Source organism: Mandrillus leucophaeus, unplaced genomic scaffold (genome assembly GCF_000951045.1).
Source record: "Mandrillus leucophaeus isolate KB7577 unplaced genomic scaffold, Mleu.le_1.0 Scaffold147, whole genome shotgun sequence".
Classification (NCBI taxonomy): Eukaryota; Metazoa; Chordata; class Mammalia; order Primates; family Cercopithecidae; genus Mandrillus; species Mandrillus leucophaeus.
The window spans coordinates 4,598,409-4,624,090 of NW_012101443.1; the positions used below are offsets into that span (position 1 = coordinate 4,598,409).

The following is a 25,682-nucleotide window of genomic DNA, read 5'->3' on the forward strand; positions in this document are numbered from 1 at the left end:
ACTCCTTAAAGGCAAAGCAAGCAAAAGAGATAATAAATGAAGAAAAAATTACCTTTATGTAATAGCATTATTACTTTTACTAAAATTACCTGCATTTTTCAGGGTGCTCCTCTCTTTTATTATTAAATTCTAATGAAATTTTTGCATCTAATCCAATCCCAAAGTAATTGTTCATGACACATTTTTCTGAATATCCATCTCTATGATCATAGGGAAAAGTACATCAAAGTCAATTTCAGATTCATGACAACAATTACAATTTGTACACAAGACAGTACTTAAAACCATTTAAGCTTCCATTCCTTATAGCAGATTGTAAAACTTAGCACTAATCACTTCCTATTCCTGTGTCATGTCTACAACCACAGGACATGTGTTCAATTTCTGGTACATGTGACATAAAGGGATGGTGAGCAAGGCAAAACAGACACACAATTATGGTGTGATTTTCTCTAACTGTACCAAAATCTTAGTTCTATTTCTTTTTTTTTATTATTATCTTAGTTCTATTTCTATATAAGTTCCTCACTACACAGAAAAATGCAGATGATTATGGGAAGGCCTTACAGTCAGGTGCCAATTCTCTCTCTTTTTTTTTTGTTTATCGTTAGAAAGTCTCCTCCACTTCTACGCTTAACAATGGACAAATATTTATTGAGCAAAAAAGTCTAGATCCAATCCATTCTTCTAGGTGTTTCGGAACGTTTAAAATATGGTACTGTCCTTGAGGAATGTCATTACAGAAATGATATAACAAAAGCAAAATTTAAAAAGGAAGTAAAAGAAAGTATATCTTGAACTGCCAAAAACTTGTAGGAGTCTGAAGAAGGGAAGAGATCAGCGTGGGCCAACAGATTCCCAAAATAAATAAACCTAGAAGCTGACGTGGAAAGATGACAGATCTGGCAAGACTGAGAAGAAAGGAGGTAAAGGGAATAGCATCAGTTCTATTTATTAGTCCCTTCCTTTGCCAGAGGGTTGCTCTCAGACAGAACGGGCGGGCTGGAAAAGGACCCACCTCAGGGACAGACCATGGAGACCACTGAATTTTAAAGGTCTCCATGTGCTTGGCACGATCAACTTTTGTAATTTTCTGATCATCCTTTTTATACATGGGACCCTATTTATTGTAATACGTGTAAAATGTGACAATTCATGTTGAAAAGAAACAAGAAGAACCCAAACAAAATATTTGCAAAAGCATTTTCTTACACGGAATCTGGATCTGGGTCAATAAACGGCGTGGCGCCGAAAGGATCAATGTTTGCTAGTAACATTTTGTTGATAATTGAACTCCCAGCAATAGAGGCAGCCAGTCCTGCTCTCAAACCTGGACAGAAAAACAAATACAGATGGGATCGCGTGTTAAGAAAAAAACAGAGAAAGAACCAGTCCATGCAGGCCTAATGTCAAATATCTTACTTTTAAAAGCATGGTTTTCAGTGCCTACTCTTCTCATTAGTCAAAATTAAGAACAATGACATTTGTGAATACAAGGCATTCGACACTTCCAAGGATCTATATATATAAAGAATTAAGGAGAGGAGGACCTAAATAGGAATGGCTTTGTGACACTTTCCCATTTACCATCCCAATAATTCTATAACAAATAATTCTATAACAAATACATGTTACTTCCTTTGTTATAGCAAAGATGGTATTAAGTCTGTAAGGAATTTACAATAAAGGTGGAATTACCCAAAATGTCATGGAGTTATCACTTCAATATTCTCAAACCATAGATAATGATACTCAATTTAAAATACTAAGAGATGTATTAAGGTGAAGACTCACTGTTAGTTTTAAGAATAAGTAGTAAAGTATTAAAGTAGGTATCTGTGAATTTTAGAAGAATATAGTATTAAATATAAAAAATGAAGCCTCTATCTTACTTCAAATTTATTTCACCATGCTTTCCAACTAGTTTTCTAACTGTTACAGTATTCAAAGCTAATGAATTTTATGATCTACTCAACCCAATATGAAAGCTAGAAGCACTAAAGTCTGGAGAGGAGACAAACTAATAGGGACCTACAAGAACAAGGGAAACACGAGGAAATTAGAAAAACAAGTTCCTTCTTTTTCTTTTTATCTTCTTTAGAGATGAGTCTCACTCTGTTACCTAGGCTGGAGTGCAATGGTGCGATCACAGCTCACTGCAGCCTCGATCTCCCGGGGTTCAAGCAATCCTCCCACCACAGTCTCCCAAGTAGCTGGGACTACAGGCATGTGCCACCATGCCCAGCAAGTCCTTTCTTTACCAAACATTCCTTTCCTCAGCACTATGCTCTTCTTAGGGAATTATTATCATTCACTATTTTAATGTTTAGGCAATTATCAAATACAATGAATTTTGTTCTTTCGTTTAATGACATAGTTTTGAATATACTGTGGCATATTTCTTTATGCCAATTTCCTTTATGTCTAAACAAGTAAATGAATGAAGAAAACAATAAATTTAGTAAGCATAAAGAACAGTTTGGAGAGGTGAGAGCCACACTCCAGCTGCCGCAGAGGAAAGTGTTAATAATATCTTCCTTCCTTCCTTCCTCCCTCCCTCTCTTTCTTTTTTTCTTGACAGAGTCCCACTCTGTCGCCCAGGCTGGAGTATAGTAGCATGATCTTGGATCACTGCAACCTCTGCCTCCCAGGTTCAAGGGATTCTCCTGCCTCAGCCTCCCAAGTAACTAGGATTAAAGGAGTGTGCCAGCATGCCTGGCTAATTTTTGTATTTTTAGTAGAGACGGGGTTTCACCATGTTAGCCAGGTCTCAAACTCCTGACCTCAGGTGATCTGCCTGCCTTGGCCTCCCAAAGTGCTGGGATTACAGCCGTGAGCCACCGTGCCCAGCCAAGCCAAGTGTTAATATTTTCTAAGATGTTTTAGGGTTAGCCATATTCCTTTCAACTTTATTCCAGAGGGGTTATCCCAAGGTTCCTAGTTGGAATAGGAACACAGCTTCTAAATCTGAAGGCCTTTCCAGAACCAGTTTGTTCCAGATTGATCTTTCTTTTTCTCTTTTAATATTTCTATTCTGATACAATTGATATATTATAAAATTAACCCTTTTAAAGTTTTTAGATAATTCAGTTGTTTGTAATATATACACCAAGTTGTGCAACCATCACTATTAATTCTAAAACCTTTTCGTTTCCCTGCAAAGTAATGGTGCACCCACTAGCTGTTATTTTCCATTCCATCGATCACCTCACCTCCAGTTCCTTGGGAACCACGATCTACTTTCATACTTATTCTGCGCATTTCATACAAACGCAGTCATATTACATTTGGCTTCTAGGTTCACTTTCCATAGTGTTTCTATATAGCATGTATCAGTGCTCCATTCTTTCTAATGGGTAGGTAATATTCCATGGTGTGAATATATCACTTTTGTTTACCCATTCAACTGATGGATGTTTGGGTTGCTTCCACTTTGGGACTATTGTGAATCCTGCTATAAATAGTCAAGTACAAGTTTTTGTGTAGACATGTATTTTCAATTCTCTTGGGTATATACTTAGTAGTAAAATTGTTGGGTTACATGTAAACTCTATGTTTAACTTTTTGCGGGACTGTGAAACTATTCTTAAAATGGCTGCACCATTTTACATTCCTACCACCAATGTATGAAAGTTCTAATTTCTTCACATCTTTGCCAATATTTGTTATCATCTGTCTATTTTGATCACAGTTATCTTAGTGGCATAATGGGGCAACTCGTTATGGTTTTAATTTGCATTCCCCCCGTGACTAATGATGTTGAGCATCCTTTCGTGTATTTATTGGCTATTTGTGTATCTTCTTTGGGAAAATGTCTATTTAGATTCCTTTCCCATTTTAAAAGCAAGATATTTACCTTTTTATTGTTGAATTTTAAGAGTTCTTTATATGTTCTGGATACTAGACCTTTATCAGATATATTATTTGTAAATTCTTAAGTTGTCATTTCACTTTCTCAATAGTGTCCTTTGAATCACAATACTATTAATTTTGGTAAAGTCCAATTTATTTGTCTTTTGTGGTGTGTGCTTATCATATCAAAGAAATCACTGCCTAATCCAAAATTATGAATAATTTACATCAATGTTGTCTAAAAATGACTACAGAGAGACTTATGGCTTAAAACTAAAAGGATTCAGCAGAATGCTGACTAAAAAACACCAAAAGGAAAGCTTAAGAAGTAGCAGAACGTAAGTTCAGACTTACTTTGGGAACTTAGTAAATGCAGATTCCTGGACTCCACTCCAGAACTACCAAATCATAATTTCTCAGGGCAGGACCCAGAAACACGTGTGGTTTTTTTGTTGTTTGTTTTCTGAGACGGAGTCTCACTCTGTCTCCCAGGCTGGAGTGCAGTGGTGCGATCTCAGCTCACTGCAACCTCCACCTCCTGAGTTCAAGCAATTCTCCTGCCTCAGCCTCTTGAGTAGCTAGGATTACAGGTGTGCGCCACCACACCCAGCTCATTCTTTTGTATTTTTAGTAGAGACAGGGTTTCACCATGTTGGCCAGGCTTGTCTCAAACTCCTGACCTTGTGATCTCCCCATCTTGGCCTCCTGAAGTGCTGCGATTATAGGCGTGAGCCACTGAGCACGGCCAAAACATGTGTTTTAATACTTTCTAGGCAACTGCTATACAGGGAAGAATCTAGGGGCCTAGATTCTGACTGAAAGTATAACAAGAACAGTCTACTAAAAGAACATTTATCTTTAAGAACATGTTTCCACAGTAATGGAAATAAATACTTCACATTTTCACAGAAATACTGAAAAATACACAATGTTTCAGAATCTGTACTACCTGGGCAGATTATTCTGGTATTGAGCACAGGGAGGTTTTCTTTGCTGGCTGCCACAGCTGGACCAGGGACAGAATCAGTTTGGGAATGGCCATGACTTGCCCGGGCATCTGGAGACCGAGGTGCAGTTTTAACTGTTGGCAAAAAGTCCAGATTAAAAAGAGACAATGATAAAGCTATAAAAATAAGCAAGTTCCTATAAATTTAAAACATAAAATAATGTTTAAATCAATCAGTAGAAATGAAAATATCATGCATAGCTATTGTTTACATTTTCTTGAGACTTACATGGAGGGAATCAGAAGTCTTGATTCCTCATCTCAAATAGAAGAAGATCAGTAGAAATAGATGTCTACCATAGTTAAAGGTCACTAATACTCATAATGTGAATATGATCAACTCACACTTAAAGATAAATGAAACTTTTAAAGTCTGCTTATTTTTGAAAATGAAACACATGTGTTATAATGCACCCTACCCATGTAATCCTTTTCTCATAAATATCAAATGAATGATCAAATTTAATTAATGTAATTCCCGGAGCAAACACATGAAACATGATTTAACATTGCCTTCAATAAATGGAAGAGGCTAGGTGTGGTGGCTCATGCCTGTAATCCCAGAGCTTTGAGAGGCTGAGGCAGGAGGATCGCTTGAGGTCAGGAATTGAAGACCAGACTGGGCAACATAGCGAGACCCTGTCTCTACAAAAATGTTAGCCAGGCATGGTGGCATGCACCTGTAGTCCCTGCTACCTGGGAGGCTGAGGCTGGAGTGATCACATGAGCCCAGGAGTTTGAGGTTACAGTGAGCTATGATCACATCACTGTACTCCAGCCTGGGTGACAGAATAAGACTCTGGCTCATAAATAAACAAATAAATGGAAGAAAAATAGCATCTATCTTCAAGTGAAATTAACATATTCTTCCTGTACTTCTTAATTATTTATTCAAAATGATGATTTGCCCAAACAGTTCTATCATATTCCTGTAAAAGTTCAATACATGTGAAAAATTATTCTAAAATATAATTATTCTCAAAGTAAACAACAAAAAGAAAGATTTAACTCTAAACTGAGGCAAGTTAATGCAGAGCAAATGGTACCTTTAACCAATTTAGGAGTTACTGGTAGGTATTTTTAAGAAACAGTAATTCTCAAACTCAATTTTAAAATACTCTAAAACTTAATTATCTTCACTGTCCCTAAAACTAATTACAAGCTAACTATATTAATTTTACACTCTATTCTCTCATTCAAAACCAGTCCCATTGCAGTAAAGTAACAGAACAGCCACCCCTTTTTAAAATAGATAGGACTCCTGGGCTAATTTCTCATAAAAACAACTTTTTGATGTTCAACTCTGACAAAAAGCAGGGAGTGTACTAATGACTAAGACTGATGTTCCATTACAGGTAACTAAATTAATGTTTTCTGGTTCTTCTTAAATAAATAATCTCATCAATCATATTAATATACTGTCTCACATCTCAGACATATGAATTATTACATGACACAATAAATGTGCCTCAAAAAGTAGTATTTCATATACTTCTACTTCTACTATTGCTACTGATTTCCAACAAGTCAGATTATTAGCCAAAATAAAGACCAAATACTGTACCATTAAAGACTTTTCTAAATCTGCGTCTATTCCAGTATCAACATTTACAGCACTATATTTGTATTTTTTAATTTCCTTTACAGGCCACAGTGGAAGTGTCAAGTTTAAGAGTATGGTAAGGTGGGATGATAACCAGTTGGAAAACCATTAAATAAGCTTTGACAAACCAATCCTAACAGCCATCATCTTAGGAGGAATTATTAGCGTATAGTAAGGATGCCATTGTCAGCTCTGCTTTAATCAATACTTTCTAATAGATGAAAATATCTAAGCCCTGCTTATCAAATTCACAGATGAAATAAACTTAAGATGATAGAATCAAGCTTCACAAGACTTCACAGGATGAAATAATGGATCTAAATAAAAAAGATAAAAGTTCATTGGGATGAGTGTAGACTACTATAATTAGGTTTTAAAAAAGAGAAGTCTTGGGTCGTCTTTGTAACATCAAAAATGTCCTGAATGAGTAGTGTACGGGTACCAATGTGCTAATACACCACAGAAAATATCTGAAGAATTTTGTTTAAAAGAGTGCATCACATTTTAAGATAAACATTGACCAAATGGGTGCAACCAGAAAAACAAAAGGTTTAAAATCATCAACTTAAAAACTGGTAGAGAAATTTTAGGGTCAATCATCTGGAAAAGAACATGTAAGGTGAGAGAAGGTCTGACGCCACCAAAGCTGTTTTCGGTATCATTTAAGGGCGGCCACATGAAGAAGAAAAAGAAAGAAGAAAGAAGAAGGAAGAAGAAAGAAGAAGAAGAAGAAGAAGAAAGAAAAGGGGAAGAAGAAGAAAAAGAAGAAGAAGAAAGAAGGGAGGAGGAGGGGGAGGAGGAAGAGGAGAAATAACTCCAAAGGCAGAGTCCTCTTTGATATAGTGAAATGTATATGAAATTGCTCCTTAAACTAACCATAAGCACTACATAAAGGCCAGTAGTTGTTACCGTCAAACTATCACTCATAAAACCTAATAATTACTGTAATCATGGGTAGAAATTTAAGGGAGAAAATAGAAAGCTCAATATAAAGAATGACTTTCTAACAATTAGAGCTGACCATAAGAGGGGGGTGTATTGAAAGTCAGTGGTCCTAAGGCTCGTGGCCATCTGCTTCAAGGGTCCTAGAACATGCCTGCATTGGGTTGTATGCTGAACATGTGAGGTCCATGAGGTCTGATTTCAAAGTCTTTAAGAGTCTCAAGTACAATGAAATATTCTCTCACAGTTAATGTAATTAGTGGCAGCAGCAGCAGCAGTAGCAATAAAAATAACAACAATAAAGATGACAGTGAACACTCAGACAGCACTATCTACCAGACACTATTCTAGGCACTTTACATACAGTAACTTTTCAACCTTCGCAACAACCCAATGAAGTAGGTAGATTATTATCCTCATATGAGAGATGAGAAAACCACAGAGGTTAAGAAATTTGCCCAAGTTTATAAGTAGTGAAAGTAAAAGCAAAAAGTTAATGATTGCAAACATTTTAAAAATTTTTTTGAGAATAAGATAAAAACAGGTATTTAAATTTCAAATAATTTTATCAATTATCTTTCCTTTTACTTACTAAGTTTACATTCTACTTATTTAGCTTCATATTAAAGCTAGAACTCAGCAACAACATATTAATAAACCTACCATCTAATTTTTTTCAAAGTTAACAAGTAATGTTTCAAACACGTAACGTTTAAAATGTACTCACTACTACTAGTTCTGTAGGAAATCGGCCATAAACATGGGGAATGAAAGGTCTTCATCGTGCCAGAGCTCAGGCAGAAAATATTAATCTGATATGGTCAGCTCTCCATAAATTTGATTTTTTTCATTGTATGAAAACGTTTCCTTTTTTATAATTTCAACTTTTATTTTAGATTCAGGGGGACGTGTGCAGGTTTACTGTCTGAGTATACTGAGTGATGCTAAGGTTTGGGGTATGATTGATATCATCACCCAGGTACAGAGCACAGTACCCAATAGTTAGCTTTTCCACCATTCCCACCCTCCCACTTCTAGAGTCCCCAATGTCCATTGTGACTGCAAACAGTTCTGATATAATGGTGCTGACTTTTCATAAGTGCCATGTATTTATTTTTGTGTTGCCTCATCTTCATTAATATTTTAATTTCTGCTTTTATTCCAGTAAGTTAGAAACTTTTCCCTTAGGCAATATAAAATATTAAAAGTATAAATTCATTTTCAATTAAAATCTAAAAGGTAGAAAAATATTTAACATTCTTCAGGCGATTACATATTCCTTTCCTTACAAAAATAATTTCAACAAAGCAAGGCCTGTAATTGGAAGTCCTGTGATTTTAAAGCTTGCTTTAAAGTCCTATGATTTTGAAGCTTAATAAGGACTATCAACCCAGAAGGCTGATTGATGGAACTGAAGGGACTGCTGAATCACTTACATGCCCAATTTTGTGCATTTGGAGCGTTAGGAGAGCTGTAGCTTTCTTACAATTCTCAAAGAAATCTGTGAGCTATAATGGGTTCAAATCAGATGATTTAAGTGTTTCTTTCCTCTTTCCTCAGGAAAACCAACATATTTAATCATCCTTAGTCCTATAATCCTTAGTTTACTGTTACATCTCTAGATTACATGATAAGAGAGGGATGTGAGAGTACTGGACAATAGTCTAATCTTAATTATTTTATTATTCATGAATATCTATCTAAGCATTAACTTCCAAAAAGCCTCTTCAAAAATAAAAATACAAATAGTTTTTTTCAAACTGATCAGCCTTTTGAAAACTAAAAGCAAAATGACATTTTATTTAATTTCAAAATAATTTTTTTCCCGTTTCCTCACCAGTTAGTGATTCTTTGGAACCATCGTCTTTGGCTTCCTCCTTAGACTCATCTGTTTCTGTGCTGTCATAATCAGAGGACTGATTAGCTGGTTCACAGGGGTGAACTGTCGGGTCATCCATAACTTCAGGTAGTAAGAAGACAAACAGTTTGGATAGGTAAAAATAAAGTCCATTAATATTAACATATGCTTAGGAAAGGAAAATTGAAACATATGCTAAAAGAAATTCCAGATTCACAAATAAACACTATTTAGCAATGAACTTGGGGCTGAGGTCTGAAGAACTAAAGATTAAAAACTAAAGTTGCTAAAATTATATTTTTAACAGAATAAAAAAGTAAAGTATAAGATTTTAGAGAATGACATACAAGTTACAACCTATAAAGGGGTTTTTGAACATTAATTATTCCTATTAACATTAACATTCAGACCATAGCTAAAATTCTGAGAAGTACGGATATACACATTAATTAAAACAAGGCAGAGCTTTTATAAGCTCTTAATAAAGCAACATAAACATCTGGGAAATTAATGTTAAGAAAATAGTTTCTGGCAGGGTGCAGTGGTTCACGCCTGTAATCCTAGCACTTTGGGAGGCTGAGGTGGGTGAATCACTTGAGCCCAGGAGTTTGAGATCAGCCTGGGCAACGTGGTGAAATCCCACCTCCACCAAAATTACAAAAAATTAGCTGGGTATGGTGGAGCACATCTGTGGTCCCAGCTACTGAGGAGGCTGAGGGAGGAGGATAGCTTGAGCCTGGGAGGTGGAGGTTGCAGTGAGCTGAGATCACGCCACTGTACTCCAGCCTGGGCAACAGAGTGAGACCCTGTCTCAAAAAAATTTTTCTTTTCTATATTTTCAAAGTAGGTTTACAGGTTTGACTTTCTTCAAGAATTCAACAGATTCCAATTAAGTAAACTATATCTAAATTTTTTTCTATGTCATTTAAACTAGTTTTATATTTTAGATAGAAATGTTTCAATGTAACTTATTTCTGATATTTTATTTTATTCCTCACTAATATGCTGATTCTTACTACTACTATTACAATATATAAGACTATGTACAAGTTTTCTTATAATGACTTTATCTTCTATCTTGCCTTAAAGATTTTGTTTTTAAAGAGTGTGTCCAATCTGACCACTATGAAAACTCTGTTATGCTTGCAGTAGAAATGCTGCCAACTTCTTCCAAAGCTTGTTAATGTGTACCTTTTCCAGCTTCCTCGATGACTTGCCTCACTGCTTTCTTTAAACTATTCGCCCGCAACATGATTTCTCTTGGTTTGACGGCTTTCTGGGAAGAAGGTTTGGTAACGTCATCCACGAGCTGTTCTTTGCTTTCACCCAGGGACTCTTCACTGGACGATTCCACAGCATCTTCCTCCACAATGAGAGGGCTGAGGCCAGGGAGAACAGGTGCAGCCTGGGAATCTGTGTGCAAAGCCTGCAGCAGTTGTTCGAGCTTCTCGTTCAGGACTGAACACTGAGAGGAAAATACGGCAATGAGAAAAATATTCAAAAATAATCAAGATCAGCAGACAAAGTACAAGAAATTTTTATAGAGATGTTTTGAAGTGTAATTACTAGAGAGAAAAACACTAAAATTCCCACCTTTAATTTTGTAGATGCTTTGGTTCTGGAAGCTGCTAATTTTAAAACCTCCATTTAGTAGAGATAGACAATGATAATCTAAATTATGGTTTTTGATTTAGAGGGATGATGTCTTTATTGATGTTTACTACATGGAATAATTTATAATTTTTTAAGTTGGCACAATTATTACAGAATTTCATTGATTTGTAATTTCAGAGTCACTCAGACTCCATTTCATGGGGAAAAAAATCTTTACAATGTGTACACAGCTATTTTTCTTAAAATAACACAACAGACACTTTATACAAAGTGATGCTTTATGTAAAAAATTACACAAAATTTGCTATACATTATAACAAAACACTGGATCAACTTTTTTAAAAAAGTAACTGACTTAATGTACCATTCTGAGCATCACAAACGGCACGTCTGGATAGGCCGCAGCAAACTCCCCTTCAAAGCTTTGGTTTGCAAAGGGGTGAACAATGCCTAAGGGATTATTGGCTCAAAGAAAGTGCAGGAAGGAAAAGGCACAAGGATAAGGAGGGAAAAGAAGAGGAATACAGAAAGAAAAGCATGCACTAGGCAAGCCCTTGTTTCTTTCTGCTTTTCTTGTATTACAAGAGGTGAAGAAACATTTAGGACTGAAGCTGTTGATGCTACCCCCAATATACTTTTCATCTCCATAAAATTTCCAGTCCCTTTCCTCCTCATCTATTTGTCTTTGATGATATGCTGAGACAAGATTACAGCAGAAATAGTTTAGAAACAGAAGTATGGCCAGAAAGGGTGTCTATTTTCTGAAACTCTCCACAGAGCAGAAAGACAAGAGAAAAAAGCAGAAAACTTCAAATATATATTTATTTCTATTTTCTTTTCCTTCCACTCAATTTAACTGCCATCTCCAGCACAGATTTGGGGAAGCTGATTCGTTTGCAAGTCCGAGATACTCAAGCCTTTTGTAAGAAGGTCCCTGTTGTGAACTTATGAAAGCAAAGGTAGTAGTTTTTACGGTTCAGTAAACTGTTCTTACTTTAGTTTATAAAAGGGGAAAGAAGGCCGGGTGCGGTGGCTCAAGCCTGTAATCCCAGCACTTTGGGAGGCCGAGACGGGCGGATCACGAGGCCAGGAGATCGAGACCATCCTGGCTAACACGGTGAAACTCTGTCTCTACTAAAAATACAAAAAACTAGCCAGGCAAGGTGGCAGGCGCCTGTAGTCCCAGCTACTTGGGAGGCTGAGGCAGGAGAATGGCGTAAACTCAGGAGGCGGAGCTTGCAGTGAGCTGAGATCTGGCCACAGCACTCCAGCCTGGGCGACAGAGCGAGACTCCATCTCAAAAAAAAAAAAGGGGGGGGAAAGAAATCTCTAAAGAAAAAGGCAATGCAAGAAGCAGCACTCTGAAAGAGACCAAGAATTGTAATGTCTAGGAAATCCAAAGAACCATGCTGGAACAGAGCTGAACTGGGCCCAAATCTGCTTGGAAATGGAAAGCCTTGCTTTCCCCACTGGAACCCAGCTGCATGGGGTCCCCTGTGGTCTGATTGCTATGCATCTGCCCTTCAGTCAATCATGGCCAGGTGTGCTGGCTCACACTTGTAATCCCAGCATTTTGGGAGGCTGAGGCAGATGGATCACCTGAGGTCAGGAGTTCGAGACCAGCCTGCCCAACATGGTGAAACCCTGTCTCTACTAGAAATACAAAAATTATTTGAGTGTGGTGGCAAGCATCTGTAATCCAGCTACTTGGGAGGCTGAGACAGGAGAATCGCTTGAACCTGGGAGGTGAAGGTTGCAGTGGGTAGAGATAGCGTCACTGCACTCCAACCTGGGTGACACAGCAAGACTCTGTCTCCAAAAAAAGTCAATCACTGGGACAGGGATGTGAGTTAGGTTTTCAGCAATGCAGTTTTCCTACATATTAAAGTGTAACAATAAAATAGAATATTTTAAAAAATCCTCAGATCTGATCCAAAGTAATTTTTCTTTCAATTTAAGATGTTTTGGCAGGAAAACCACTTAATCAATTTAGCTCTGAAACACAGCTGAATGTGAGCATTGTGTGTAAACAACTCTCATGCCCTGAAGGGTCCCCTCTTACTTTACTGGCTACGGCATCAGCTACAACGGCATTTTCCAAGGTTTTGTCATATGTCTTCTCTACTTTGGCAACGAAGTCCTTTACAGTTTCACATAGTGTCCTTTGAGGAAAAGAAGTTGTGCAATTTAGTAAGCTTCATGAATTGATTTGCTTTGATTTATGAATATATTTAAAAAGAAACACAATTCAGCAAACTGTCAAATATCTGGGTCATCTGTACATAAATCTACGCTTCTATCTGCTGTGCAGTTTGTCTCACATAAGTTCAAGACATTCTAAGTGATAAATGCATACATGAATAAGCCTTGCTGTATATTACTTAAATTATAGTAATTAATGTTATAACAAGCTATCCTCAAATATTTAAATTAAGTATTTGTAGATCCCATTTAAAAATGATAAAGCATTATCTTGCTTTCTCCACTGGAATTCTAAAGCTTATATATTTTCATAACAGAAATTGCAGTGTCGAACAAAGATAAGATTATCACTTGTCACTGTCAAGCCACTGCTCATCATATGGATATTTTGATTGTTACAGTTACAATATATTATTACTGAAGAGAAAGAGATTGTGCATTATGCTGAAAACAAATCTGCCACTTGAGTTATATTCTCTGTAAATCTATTCATTTCTTCCTTGAGATAACCAATGCGATAACTACAAGACTAATTTAGGTCTTGTTAGTGTCAGCAGTATATGGTTTACTTGTTTGTTTATTTTAATTACATTTGGCTTCTTTGCAATAGAAATAAGCTAAAAGGCAAAATAACTTGAAACACTAACAAAATCTGCCTTTGAAAGGCTTTGGATCTGGATCTGGATCTGGTGTTGGATTAAAAACAACAATCAACAGAATGGTATATGACCAGCTTTTTTAAAGCAAAGGCTTATGCTGATAGAATCAGGCTATTTTTTAAATCATACTATTGCCCTCTATCATTGATATAAATTGAGAAATTTAAATTAAAAAAAGGTTCTAGCAGTTATCTTTTCTATTACACTCACAACTTTCTCTGGTAGTTGAGTGGCAAAATGGTAAATTTCCATATACTTCAGTATTATGAACTTGAGCAATTCAACAGATACAGGACACACACACACCACCACCACCCCTCCCCCAACAGACGCACACACTACCAACCTTCAGATTTATCATCTCGGAAATTGTATTACTTCTAATAATTTTTGTTTTTTTTTATAGCAAACATTTCTAGATTTTATTTGAACAAAAGGTAATATTTTCTAATCCTGAAACTTCCTCGTTGGCTTTTTAAACTCAAATTTCTACAGAGAATCTAGCGTATCATTTACTAGACATGCATTCAAGTACTTCGTGTCAAGTTTTCTTTGATCAAGAACAATACTTCATGGGATTTCTTGAAATATAACACTATCACCAAATCTCTTCTATGCATTTTACTGAAAGCATCTGTAAGATGCGCTACTTTAAGGAAGAGAAGCATTGATGCCTCTTTCTGTAACTCCAAAATAGAGGTTTTTCTTGCCATTATTATAACATCGTCTTGACATAATTTTCTCTTGGTTTGTGAAACTGCATATGTCATATCATTATCAGAACACTTTTGTTGGTATTTTACTCACTCCTAGAGACAGAGCCCTTCAGCCCATCAGCCTAGAAATGAAAAGGGCAGCAGGAGTGCCCCTCCTCAGTGTGCCACGTCACTGAGCCAACAGAGACTGACAGAGACACTATGATCCTGTGACAGTGGTGGCCAAAGGAGCTGAGGAAGGGGCAAGTGAAAGTTAGGAGAGTGCTCGTCACACAAGTGTGGAAAGAATCAGAAGACATGCTTTATCTTATGGCTCATTAAGTTCCATACGCTAGAAGGAATATAGATATTTATATTCTGGGGGAATGAAGTAACCTTTTATTATACCTAAATAGTGAATGTAGAGTTATTAAAACAGAAATAAAATATATTCTTAAAAATAGTATGATTGCAAAGTCCTACCAACCAGAAACTTGCAAATTGGAGAAAAGACAATCTTAAGATGTATTTACTAGAGGAAGACAAAAGATACTCTCCAACTATACACACAGTTTTCTACTTTATGCATAAGACTTCCAGAAAAGATGTGCAAAAGTCAAATAAGTGAAAGTAGAGCACAGATTTTCCCATAGAGATTAAAAAATTCTAAATTCCCAATTATATCTTTAATCAATGTTAGAACTCTAAAAAATAATAAAATGTTTAGAGACAGGGATCTTGCTCAGTTGCCTAGGCTGGAGTGCAATGGTGTGATCATAGGTGACTGCAGCCCTGAACTCCTGGACTCAAGTGATCCTCCCAGCTTAGCCTCCTGAGTAGCTAGGACCACAGGTACATGTCACCACGCTGAGCTAATTAAAAAAGAAATGTTTGTAGAGATGTAGTCTCTCTGTGTCGCCCTGGCTGGTCTCTAACTCCTGGCCTCAAGCAGTCCTCCTGCCTTGGACTCCCAAAGCAATGAGATTACAGAGGTGAGCCACTGCGTAAGGCCTAGACAGAACTTTTGGTATTTCCAACATTTTATTTCTTTAATTTTGTTCTCTTCCTTCAAAATTGAACATAGTCAACTGTGTGAACCAAATACTCAGTTGAGGCTAACAACAGTCCACATTTCACATACCTGATGATTTCCACCATCATCTCCACTATATTACATATGTTAGACCCATACTTCTCATCACTAGTATTAGTACCCTCATTTACCAGCTTTCCACTTAATTTCTGAAAGTATGGGCAAATGACAATAAAATATGCACATACTACACTAAGATAAATCTGGCAATGGTACCCAGACAGAATCATAGATTGGCAGGCAGGGTCATCGTTTGGGAATCTGAAAAATTCATTTTTCATCTAATAAAAAGTTCCAATTTGAAACTGAAGACGATTTAGAAGTATCAGCGCATAACACATAAAAATCTCTAGCTATCTTTGTCTCTAGCTAGATTGTGCTCTGGGGAAATATTTTTAACAACTACCTCCCTTCACTAATTAAATGAGGCAGGTTGGCCTAAATTATCCCTAAAGCAGGTTCCAAATCTAAACTCTATGGTTCTATGACAATGGCGTCAATATTCCTGCTAGTTAGTTATCCCATTTTCTGAAACTTTTGTATACAGAACAAATTGCATTTATTTTAAAACTTGGGGGGTGAGTAGAGTGCATAAGTAAAAATCCTAATTAACTCCAACTGTTAAAGCTAAAAAAGTTTTAAAACTATTGACTAAATAAAAGGAGAGACATATATTGCAGCCAAAGACAACTTACTTAATAACTGGTTTTCATTTTTATTAATAAATGGCATCTATGATTGCTAATTAGAGCTGTGATTCTCAGAAGATAACTCCTATTACCATATCAAATTGATGAAGTGCTAAGGTCAAAGAAATGTTGTTTTAGGTTAACCCATATGTTAGCTATGTTAGTGGAATACAACTTTTCCACTAGCATTTCAACATTTTAAAAATAACTGAAAACAGTTAAGGCTACCAGGAATTATTATTGTATGAAATAAATACAAACATACACAAGAGGGTTAAAACATTTTGCCTTAATGTTGTATCACTGAATAAATAAATGACATTCACAAAATAAGGGAATTCTTTATCTAGGTGGTAATTACAAGTGTGTGTCTGTGTGTGTGAGAGAGAGAGAGAGAGACTGCGTGTACATGCAGTATTTTTTTAATCATTGAGTTGTGCTCTTGTGATTTAGGTGCTTACTGTACATGTCATGCATCAGTAAGAATTGTTTTTTAAAGGGAAACCATTATAGATTTTTTTAAGATTTTTTTTTTTTTTTAAAAGACTGAGTCTCACTCTGTCATCCAGGCTGGAGTGCAATGGTGCGACCACAGCTCACTGCAGCCTCGAACTCTCATGCTCAAGCGATCCTCTCACCTCAGTCTCCTGAGTAGCTAGGACTACAGGCACATACCACCACACCCAGCTAATTTTAAAATTTTTTTGTAGAGAGGGGATTTCACTATGTTGCCCAGGCTGGTCTTGAACTCCTGGGCTCAAGTAATCCTCCCAACTTGGCCTCCCAAAGTGTTGAGATTATAGGCATGGACCACCATGCCTGGTCAAGATTTTTAAAGTCTTAAAGAGATATCACTCAAATGTAGTGTGTGAACTTTGTCTGAATTTTGAACAACTAAAGTAAGTGTGTGTGTGTGTGTGTGTGTGTGTGTGTGTGTGTTTTAAAGACCTTGTCAAAATTCAGACAAGGTTCACAAAAAAACCTCTGAGAAAACTAGGGGAAATGGGACATGGCTTAAGTAATATTGATGGTATTAGAGAATTATGATTAATTTTTAGATTTTTTAAAAGATTATATGCGTTCACACACACATACAGTCAGCCCTCTATATTCATGGGTTCCATTATCTATGGATTCAACCGACCATGGATTGAAAACATTTGAAAAAGAAAACAGATGGTTGTGTCTACACTGAATATGTGCAGACATTTTTTTGTCATCATTCCCTAAACAATACAGTATAACAACTATTTACATAGCAAATACATTCGTTATTATAAGTAACCTAGAGATGATTTAAAGTATGTGGAAGGATGTGTGTAGGTTACATGCAAATACTATGGCATTTTCTATGAGGGACTTAAGTACCTGTGAATATTGGTATCCAAGGGGGTCCTGGAGCCAATTCCCCATGGATAGAGAGGGATGACTATATGCCAAAAGAGTAGTAGAATAATTTTCAGGATGTTCTTAGAGATACTGTAGCAAAATAAAGTAGGAAGCAGATGGCAAAATGTTGATAAATACTGAAACTGAATGATGGGTATGGTGGGAAGTAATTATACCAGTTTTCTTTGAAAATGTCCATAAAAATGAAATTTAGAGATGCTAAGCCACTGCCCATTTGCAATGGCGCATGGAACTCAAAGCTGCACCTCCAGTGTGGCCCCTCTGGCCAGCCAGGCACCTCCAATGAGACCTGCACCCAGGCCAGCACCAGCAGCTCAGCTGCCAGCAGTGGCCCCACCCTCTGCAGTTGAGTCTCCTACTGCTGCACCCTGGCAGCCAGGTCTGATGGTCCAGATGGCAACCACTGCAGCTGGTGTGGCTGCGGGCCCTGCTGTGGGGCACACACTGAGTCAACTATCATGGGAATGGGGGCCTTCGACAGAGGAGGTAATGCTGGGCTCACGAGGCCTGACATCACTTACCAGGAGCCTCTGGGAGACTAGCTGCACAGCAGCAGCAGCCTTGCTTGTGTAAGACAGAACAGTTTCTGGAGCGTGCCCAGAACTAGCGTGACATCAAGCTCGGTGAGGGTTCCAATGAGGTGCTGAAACAGTGCAGACGTGCACATGTACTGGCCTAATCAAGAAGTTCAACTGAAGACACAGAAAATCGGCTTTCATGACCAAGTTAATTTAGCATAAAAATGTAGGTATAAAGTGTGAAACCAGTAGTTAAGGTGAAGCAGTTATGGTGAAGGTATAAAGTGTGAAACCAGCAGTTAAGCCTCTCCTCTGTCATTCACAGCTTCCTTACTTCAGAATTGCAGTAGAAGAGGATATTCTTACTGTGCAGAATTTCATTAAGATGGCATAAAATTTGGGGCTGGGTAAATGTTTGTGTGGCCTTCTTAAACCAGCTGTTGTGATTTTATTGTTCGTGAGATAACTGGAATAAAGTGACTTTCTTCCAAAAACAACAATAATAATAAATAAAATTTAACATATATTGTATTACTAGTACCAAATAATTACATATTGTCTCACCTTTTTTCTCTTCAGCCTCTTTATGGCAAATTCCCTAGAATTGTATCTGGGGTTGTAAAGGCCTGGAAGCACAGACGAGTGAGTGACAAGAGGGGACCCGGATTGGAATGGAATCTGCTTAAGGGCAGGCAAGCTGGTTAGGGAGAAACCCAAAGCTAGGGCTAAGAGCAGAGCCTTAGACAAAGAGTCAGGCCAAGGTCAAAGAAAACATCTGAAATGTAACTGGGTAAAACGTGAGGTGATGATACCATAATTTAATATAGCCCTCTGTCATTATAAGCTCTATACTTATTATATTACTCAGCTTAATTAACCTAACAGTTCCATGAGGGAGAAATAACAGGCCTTCTTTCCATGTCCCCCACAAATAGGAAACAGGACTGAACACTAGAAAAAGAGCTGAATGGAAGCACAATGGCTGGCCCAGGAGAGGTGGGCTACACACTCTGTTTGGTGGGCAGTGCTGCTGGGGTTTTCAATGAATTGTATTGCTTGATGGTGAAATGGACAAATCTCCAGTTTGTCCCAGGCCTTAGCACTCCCTGTTGTCTTTCTCACCCCAGGCCCAGTTCATACATGTAAGTGATTGCCTGGCCCTTGCCCTGTGAATCAAATGTATTTTGATATGACATTTCAGAGGACACTGCTAGAAAAGGTGGAAAGCTGTAATGGAAGCTTTTTTAAGGTATAGCAAGTCATAAGAGAATTATTTTTTGCTTAATATAGTTAAGCAAATATTTTAACTGGCCACTTTTTACAGTTTGGATGTCAGCAAAACCTTTATATTTACTTTCATGTGTTTGCTCACTACCTTTCATATATTTTACATATTTTTAATTAAGAGGAATTCTTGTTAAGAAATTTCCACAGATGCAAACAGGATAATTGTAGTAACCACCCCTTTCTCTCCCTATCATTCTTAATCTTAACACCTTTGTAGTACAACGTTTTTGGCAGTGGAAAACTTTTCTCTAATAAAATCTTTTCTTTTTCTTTTTTTTTTTTTTGAGACAAGGTCTCACTCTGTCACCCAGGCTGGAGTGCAGAGGCGCCATCTTAGTTCTAGTACAAGCTCCACCTCCCAGGCTCAAGTGATCCTCCTACCTCAGCCTCCTGAGCAGCTGGGACTACAGGTAGGCACCACCACGCCTGGCTAATTTTAGTATATATATTTTTAGTAGAGACAAGGTTTTGTCATATTGCCCAGGCTGGTCTTGAACTTCTGGGCATCAAGTAATCTGCCCACCTTGGCCTCCCAAAGTGTTGGAATTACAGGCATGAGCCACTGTACCTGGTTCAAATACAATCTTACACAGAATTCCAATATTAAAATATTAAAACTCTGTTTTGTTGACATTCATAAGTTAGAATTAAATTTTCTCCTTTAAAAGAAAAATTAAGCCATAAAGTTACAGATGACAGTTATAGTCTCCTATTCGACGCAGTTTCCAATTATTTCTGTATTTTATTTTAGTGACATGATTGTAAAGAAATTGTTTTCAATTAAGTAAAAATGGCAGAAGACGCTTTAGTCCAATATTTGCACAAAACAGAAAACTACAGCACTGCCCGCCAAATAGAGTCTGCAGCCCACCTCTCCCAGGCCAACTAGTGTGCTTCGTTTGCCGTAAGCCATTCAACTCTTTTCCTGTTGTGCAGTGTTGTTTCCTATTTCTGGGGGATATGCTGTCAAAAGCAATTGTTACTACATTTGTACTTTTTTCACAAGCAGATTTGTTTATAATGATTCATCTTGTCTTTCCTCAACTTCACTGCGAATTAAGTACATAATATACCAAAACGTGTGTATTTTTTCTTTACCACCACCATTTCCCATTCCTTTTCTTTCCTTCTTCGCCTTTTCTCCTCTCTTCCTGTGTAATAGTAACCCGTGCTTGCTAAGCCAGAATTTGAACGCATTCTTTTGCTTGAAAATTTCAGCTGGTGTCACCCCTTCTTCTAGTCGACTTTCCAGTCTCTTGACATCAGCATAGGATGCTTCAAAACTAAATTCTAAATTCTAGCCAGGCAACATTTGGGATAATAACATCAAGTAGCTTTGGCTCCATGCACAAAATCAACTTCACTAAAATCTGATAACTTTGAATTAAAATCTAATTATTCAATTTAAACATGCTGAGAAACATCATTTTGAAAAATCTCATCATTTTCCTTTTTCTAATGTGATGTAAACAGTTCCTAAATAGTAATGTTTATGGAAATAATGAATTATAATGAAATGTGTTTTCCATATTATAAGTAATCATAAACATGTCCTTAAATATTTAGGTTAAACTCTAAATGCTTCTTACACCTTTTTGATAAAAATATTTCACATTAAACATAAAAAAATACCCTGTAAGTATACGCCATTGCAAATAAGATGCTAACATGATTTTTAAAAATCAATCCAAATTTAGTATATCTAATTTTATAAGCTACTTCCAAGATATTTTTTGAGAATAAAACTCACAAAGAAATGGCCTAAATGGTAGGAGCCAGCTATCATTTCATTTTCACCATATTTAAAGACTTAAAACCCACAACTCACTTGGCAGATGATATGACCACTGCATGTTCATCAGAATTGAGGATTTTTGTAAGATGCGTTGCAACTGAGTCTTCATAAATCGTCATCTGAAAAAAGGAAAAAAGAAAACTCTACACTGTATTATTGTTGCTGGCATTTACACAACTCACTTATTGCTGCTCCAGAAATGGAGCCCTTCATGACATGTGTTAGGCAGGGCAATGGCTATAATGAAATATATGAAAGAGTCATTATGCAAAATAGATAAATATTTCCTTTTGGCAAAAGGCTTTCAGTTTCTAGAATTCTTTAATTTATATTCTTACAGAAATCCATAAAAACCCCTTTACAAAATTTTTTAATGTAAAAATATCTCCATATAAAAATAATTCCTACAAAGTAGTACAATAAAAGTCAAAAAAATCTAGTAAAAATTGGGCAAAAGACTAGACATTTAAATATCAAAATATCCAAATGGCCCATAAACTGATGAAAAGATATCCAATCTCAGCTATCAGGCAAATGGAAACTAAAACCACAACACAGTATCACCATACAGCTCCAAAATGGCTAAAATGAAAACAACTAGAAAATGGCAAGTGCTAGCAAGGCTATGGAGCTACAGAATTCTCATATGCTGCTGATGGGAATGCAAACTGATACACTTTCACAAACGATTTGGCAGGGTCTCTTAAAGGTGAACATATGCAATGATATCACAGGACTCAGAAATTCAACTTCTACATCTACACCCAAAAGAAATGCAGAAGTATGTTCACCAAAAGACATGTACTAGGATGTTCACAGCAGCATTCATCTAATAGCAGAATGGAGTGAAAGAATCCAGAAACAAATGAAAGCACACAAAATGATTATATTTTATAAAGTACAAAACAGATACCAATCTATGCTATTAGAAGTTAGCATAGTGATTATTGGGGTAGGAGGCGGGGGTCTTGACTGAAAGGGAGCATGAGGGGGCTTAGGGGGAACTTGAACACTGTCGGGTGGCCTGGCAAAGATTTGTTTAGTTTGTAAAAATTTACCAAGCTATACATTTATGACCTGTGCACCTTTCTGTATGTATGATTCAATAAAAAAAGTTTTTTAAAATGCTGAATGCACTTTCATATAATCATGTAAATAAATATTTCTTTTAAACAATAGTCAAAATGCCAAAAGCATCCATAATCACTTCTCTATTTGACTCAAACTTTAACATTCTGTTGAAAGAACACATACATTTTCCTAATATGTAAAAATGTATACAATATTTAAACAGCCTCATATTCAGAGCCTTACATCAAATGTATGCCTCAAATAATATTCCATTTCACACAGCTCAACATTTTCTAGCATAAATGATCTGCTCTAGGCAAGCTGGCCACCTATGCTCTTCTGCCTGACTCAGGTATCTTTTCATTACTTGCAGCAATCAGCCTCAGTTCAGAATCTTCAGTTAAGTCTGAATACACCTTCCCCACAAAGCCTTCCTGACTAGCCTCTTCCCAAAAGAATCACATTCCTAATTTACCTTCATTCCACCAGTGGGTATGTTACTCTTTCAAATGTATGTTACTCTTTTAAATTTCTACCTTCCCTCCTTCAAAGGCAGACCACTACAGGAAAGCAATTTTACATTAAAGAAAGGAAGGCAGGCCAGGAGCTCCTAAGTTACACATGATGTTGTATAAGATCCACTTCATTGACCTCTTAGTTTAAACACTGAAAACTGTATCTTTACAGCTAGGATCAGAAAAATGAAAATAGATCATCTAAAAATAAACTTTAAAATTTGAAAAAATAAAATGTTCTCCAGAGGTTGGTTTTATTTTTCTTCTCTGCAGGGTAGAAAATATTTTACGGGATCATTAATGCCATTAACACATTTATTAATGTCAGTTGTTTAATGGATTAATTAGTAACATTTGATTAATGCCATTTGAAACTTATGTTCAAAAAATCCAACTTTTTGTCCATTAAAAATATTTGAAGATCAAAAAATACAACTTCTCTCAGAGGAAAATAAAATAGCCTCTATGTCCAAAGATAAAATTATAGATGTAACTTATTAACCTATTATGCAGTCACTTAGCAGCATCAGAAAGGTAAGTAATAAGAGTTAACATTTTGTATGTGTAGCAGGCACTGTAATTAAGCACTCTGTATACATTTACCCCTTTGTCCTGTTTTATAGCCAAAGAACCCGAGGCTTGTTGAGTAATGTGCCTAAGACCCACAGCTAATGACATATAGAAAAGCTAAGAAGAAAGACTTAGTCTACTTTTATCTCAGTTTTCAAGGTAAAAAAGTCACACACAGTAAAATGCATTCCTGGTGCCAGCCTAGTTCAGGGTCTAGCCAGGGCCATTCAGAACACTCATTTAATCTGTTATCTTAAAGTATGCTATCCCTTTGTTACAAAAAGAAGTTTATTTTTAAAAAGCAAAGTTTCATTTAAAACTCTTTTGTACAAAAAAAGAGATTTCCTTCATATCTTTAGAATTGTACCTCATATTTAGTGATTATACATAAATGATAAAAGTAAATCATTTACTGTTATTTTATATGCTAGAAAACAGACATTTCTGAAGTAAATGGAAGAAAAAAAATTCTCCTTTTCATCTTTTTTGGAAAGAAAATTAATAACATTTACAAAAATACTGTTATGTTAAAGGACTGGTTTCTATAAAAATGCGTTATGTTTATGGAATCACATAACTAAAAATGCTGCTGAAAATCAAGTGGTAAATATATTAATCTTTAATAGTGACATCTCTGGGTGGTAGGACTACAGGTGATTTTATTTTCTTTTTCATATAATTTGGTATTTCCCGAATTTTTTTAGAAGCAGTTTGGCTATCAGCAGTTTTTATGTCAGAAAATGTTTTAAAAATACAATTAGCTTCTCTAAGAAACAGCCCCATGTTTGTAGTTATCATTCCTTGCCTTAGTTTTGACAAGATCATAATTTTCTTAATGACAAAACAAAGATTTCAACTGTGAAATAAACAGATGAATTTTCCTGGAGGGAAAAATAAGCTAGCATAGATCAAATGGTCTTAATGTGTCAGAGAATAATCCTCTGAAGGTCAGGTTCTGTTTTAAATCTACACTGCTTTGAGGTTTAATCAGAACATTGACTCTTTAAAAACATTAGTCATTTATGGTCTGTAGTAGAGATGGAATTAAGTGGTCTTTCTTCCTTTAACTATATCAACAGGCTTAACCCAGAGACCTGTCTTGCTGTCCCTTCAAAAGAGTAGGGGCCAGCCACAGTGTCTCATGCCTGTAATCCCAGCACTTTGGGAGGCTAAGGCAGGAGGATCTCTTGAGACCAGGAATTCAAGGCTGCAGTGAGCTGTGTTTGGATCATTGCATTCCGGACAGCCTGGGCCACAGAGCAAGACCCTGTCTCAAAAAGAAAAGAAAAAGAAAAGAGTACGCAAAGCAAGCAGTAAGAGAGAAACTGTATAATATTCTGGCCATGAGTATTGGTGTGTCTGGAGACTGTTTAAAGAAGCTAACATCTGATAACCAAACAATCTAACGGCCAAAGTAGAAGATGAATAAACACTAACAGGAAACATCAGCTGGCCTTCCTGGAGCTCTCCCGACACAAAGGAAACGGGCAGGTGGAACAAGAAGGGAGGATTATCTGGACAGGAGAAGAGATGCTGCTTTACACATCTGTTATATCATTTAACTCCCAAGAGTTTGTAGCCTCACTTTACACAAGAAGAGGCCCAGGAATGGGAGTGACTGGGCACTCCCAGTGTGGGTGGTCATGGAAGGACTCTAACCTAGATTCAGGATTCTTCTTTCTGGGGGACAGGACGAGAGGTAGTCAATGAGACCATACCCCCAAAATAAAATTAAGTTAACATGCTACCATATATTAGGAGTACATTTTCACATTTTGTTGTCCAAGATACCCACCCCCATTTCAAATGATAGGTAAAGGGTTAAGTCTTACATAAAATTCTTCAGATGCTTCTGGAGGTCCTGGAAGTAGGGAAGCTTTTGGTGGCAATTTGAGTTCATATGTCATTATACTCCACCTAAAGGGAGAAAAACTCTGGTCTAAGATTTCCTTAAAATTGGATAAACTGTTACCATCTCATACATACACACACACACACATACACACACACACACATTCATGAACTATGGTTTATTTTATCTTAAAACAACCAAAAATGGGAAAAGAGATCACATTTCAGTAATCTGATAAAATGTTGAATTCATAATTTATGATGTCCACATCTTACCATTTCTCCAATTAGTGGCTTCTAAATGTTTTAAGACCCATAGCCCACAATAAGAAATCCACACTTGTTACAACACCCCCACTTCTTCACAGGTACAATGCATTCTGACTTTTCCATTCTTTTCTATTCTATTTTAAAAATAATGCTCATTGCAGTTTACTAATTAGGTTATAAAC

At 36.6% G+C, this 25,682-nt stretch overlaps 1 protein-coding gene across 5 annotated transcripts in view; it reads right to left on the reverse strand.

Moving 5' to 3' along the window:
* DGKH (diacylglycerol kinase, eta) overlaps nucleotides 1-25,682 on the reverse strand; it is a 124,964-nt gene that overhangs the window by 39,874 nt on the left and 59,408 nt on the right. For all 5 annotated transcript variants that reach the window (XR_001005447.1, XM_011974636.1, XM_011974635.1 and 2 more), the window contains 8 exons: nucleotides 25,212-25,296; nucleotides 21,257-21,342; nucleotides 12,938-13,037; nucleotides 10,453-10,726; nucleotides 9,241-9,363; nucleotides 4,802-4,933; nucleotides 1,213-1,330; nucleotides 90-200 (listed from right to left, as the gene is read on the reverse strand). Coding sequence is in view for 4 of the 5 variants with exons in the window: in XM_011974636.1 (XP_011830026.1) it covers nucleotides 90-200; nucleotides 1,213-1,330; nucleotides 4,802-4,933; nucleotides 9,241-9,363; nucleotides 10,453-10,726; nucleotides 12,938-13,037; nucleotides 21,257-21,342; nucleotides 25,212-25,296 (1,029 nt within the window). In the remaining variant the exon portion in view is untranslated. The remainder of the gene's footprint in view (nucleotides 1-89; nucleotides 201-1,212; nucleotides 1,331-4,801; nucleotides 4,934-9,240; nucleotides 9,364-10,452; nucleotides 10,727-12,937; nucleotides 13,038-21,256; nucleotides 21,343-25,211; nucleotides 25,297-25,682) is intronic.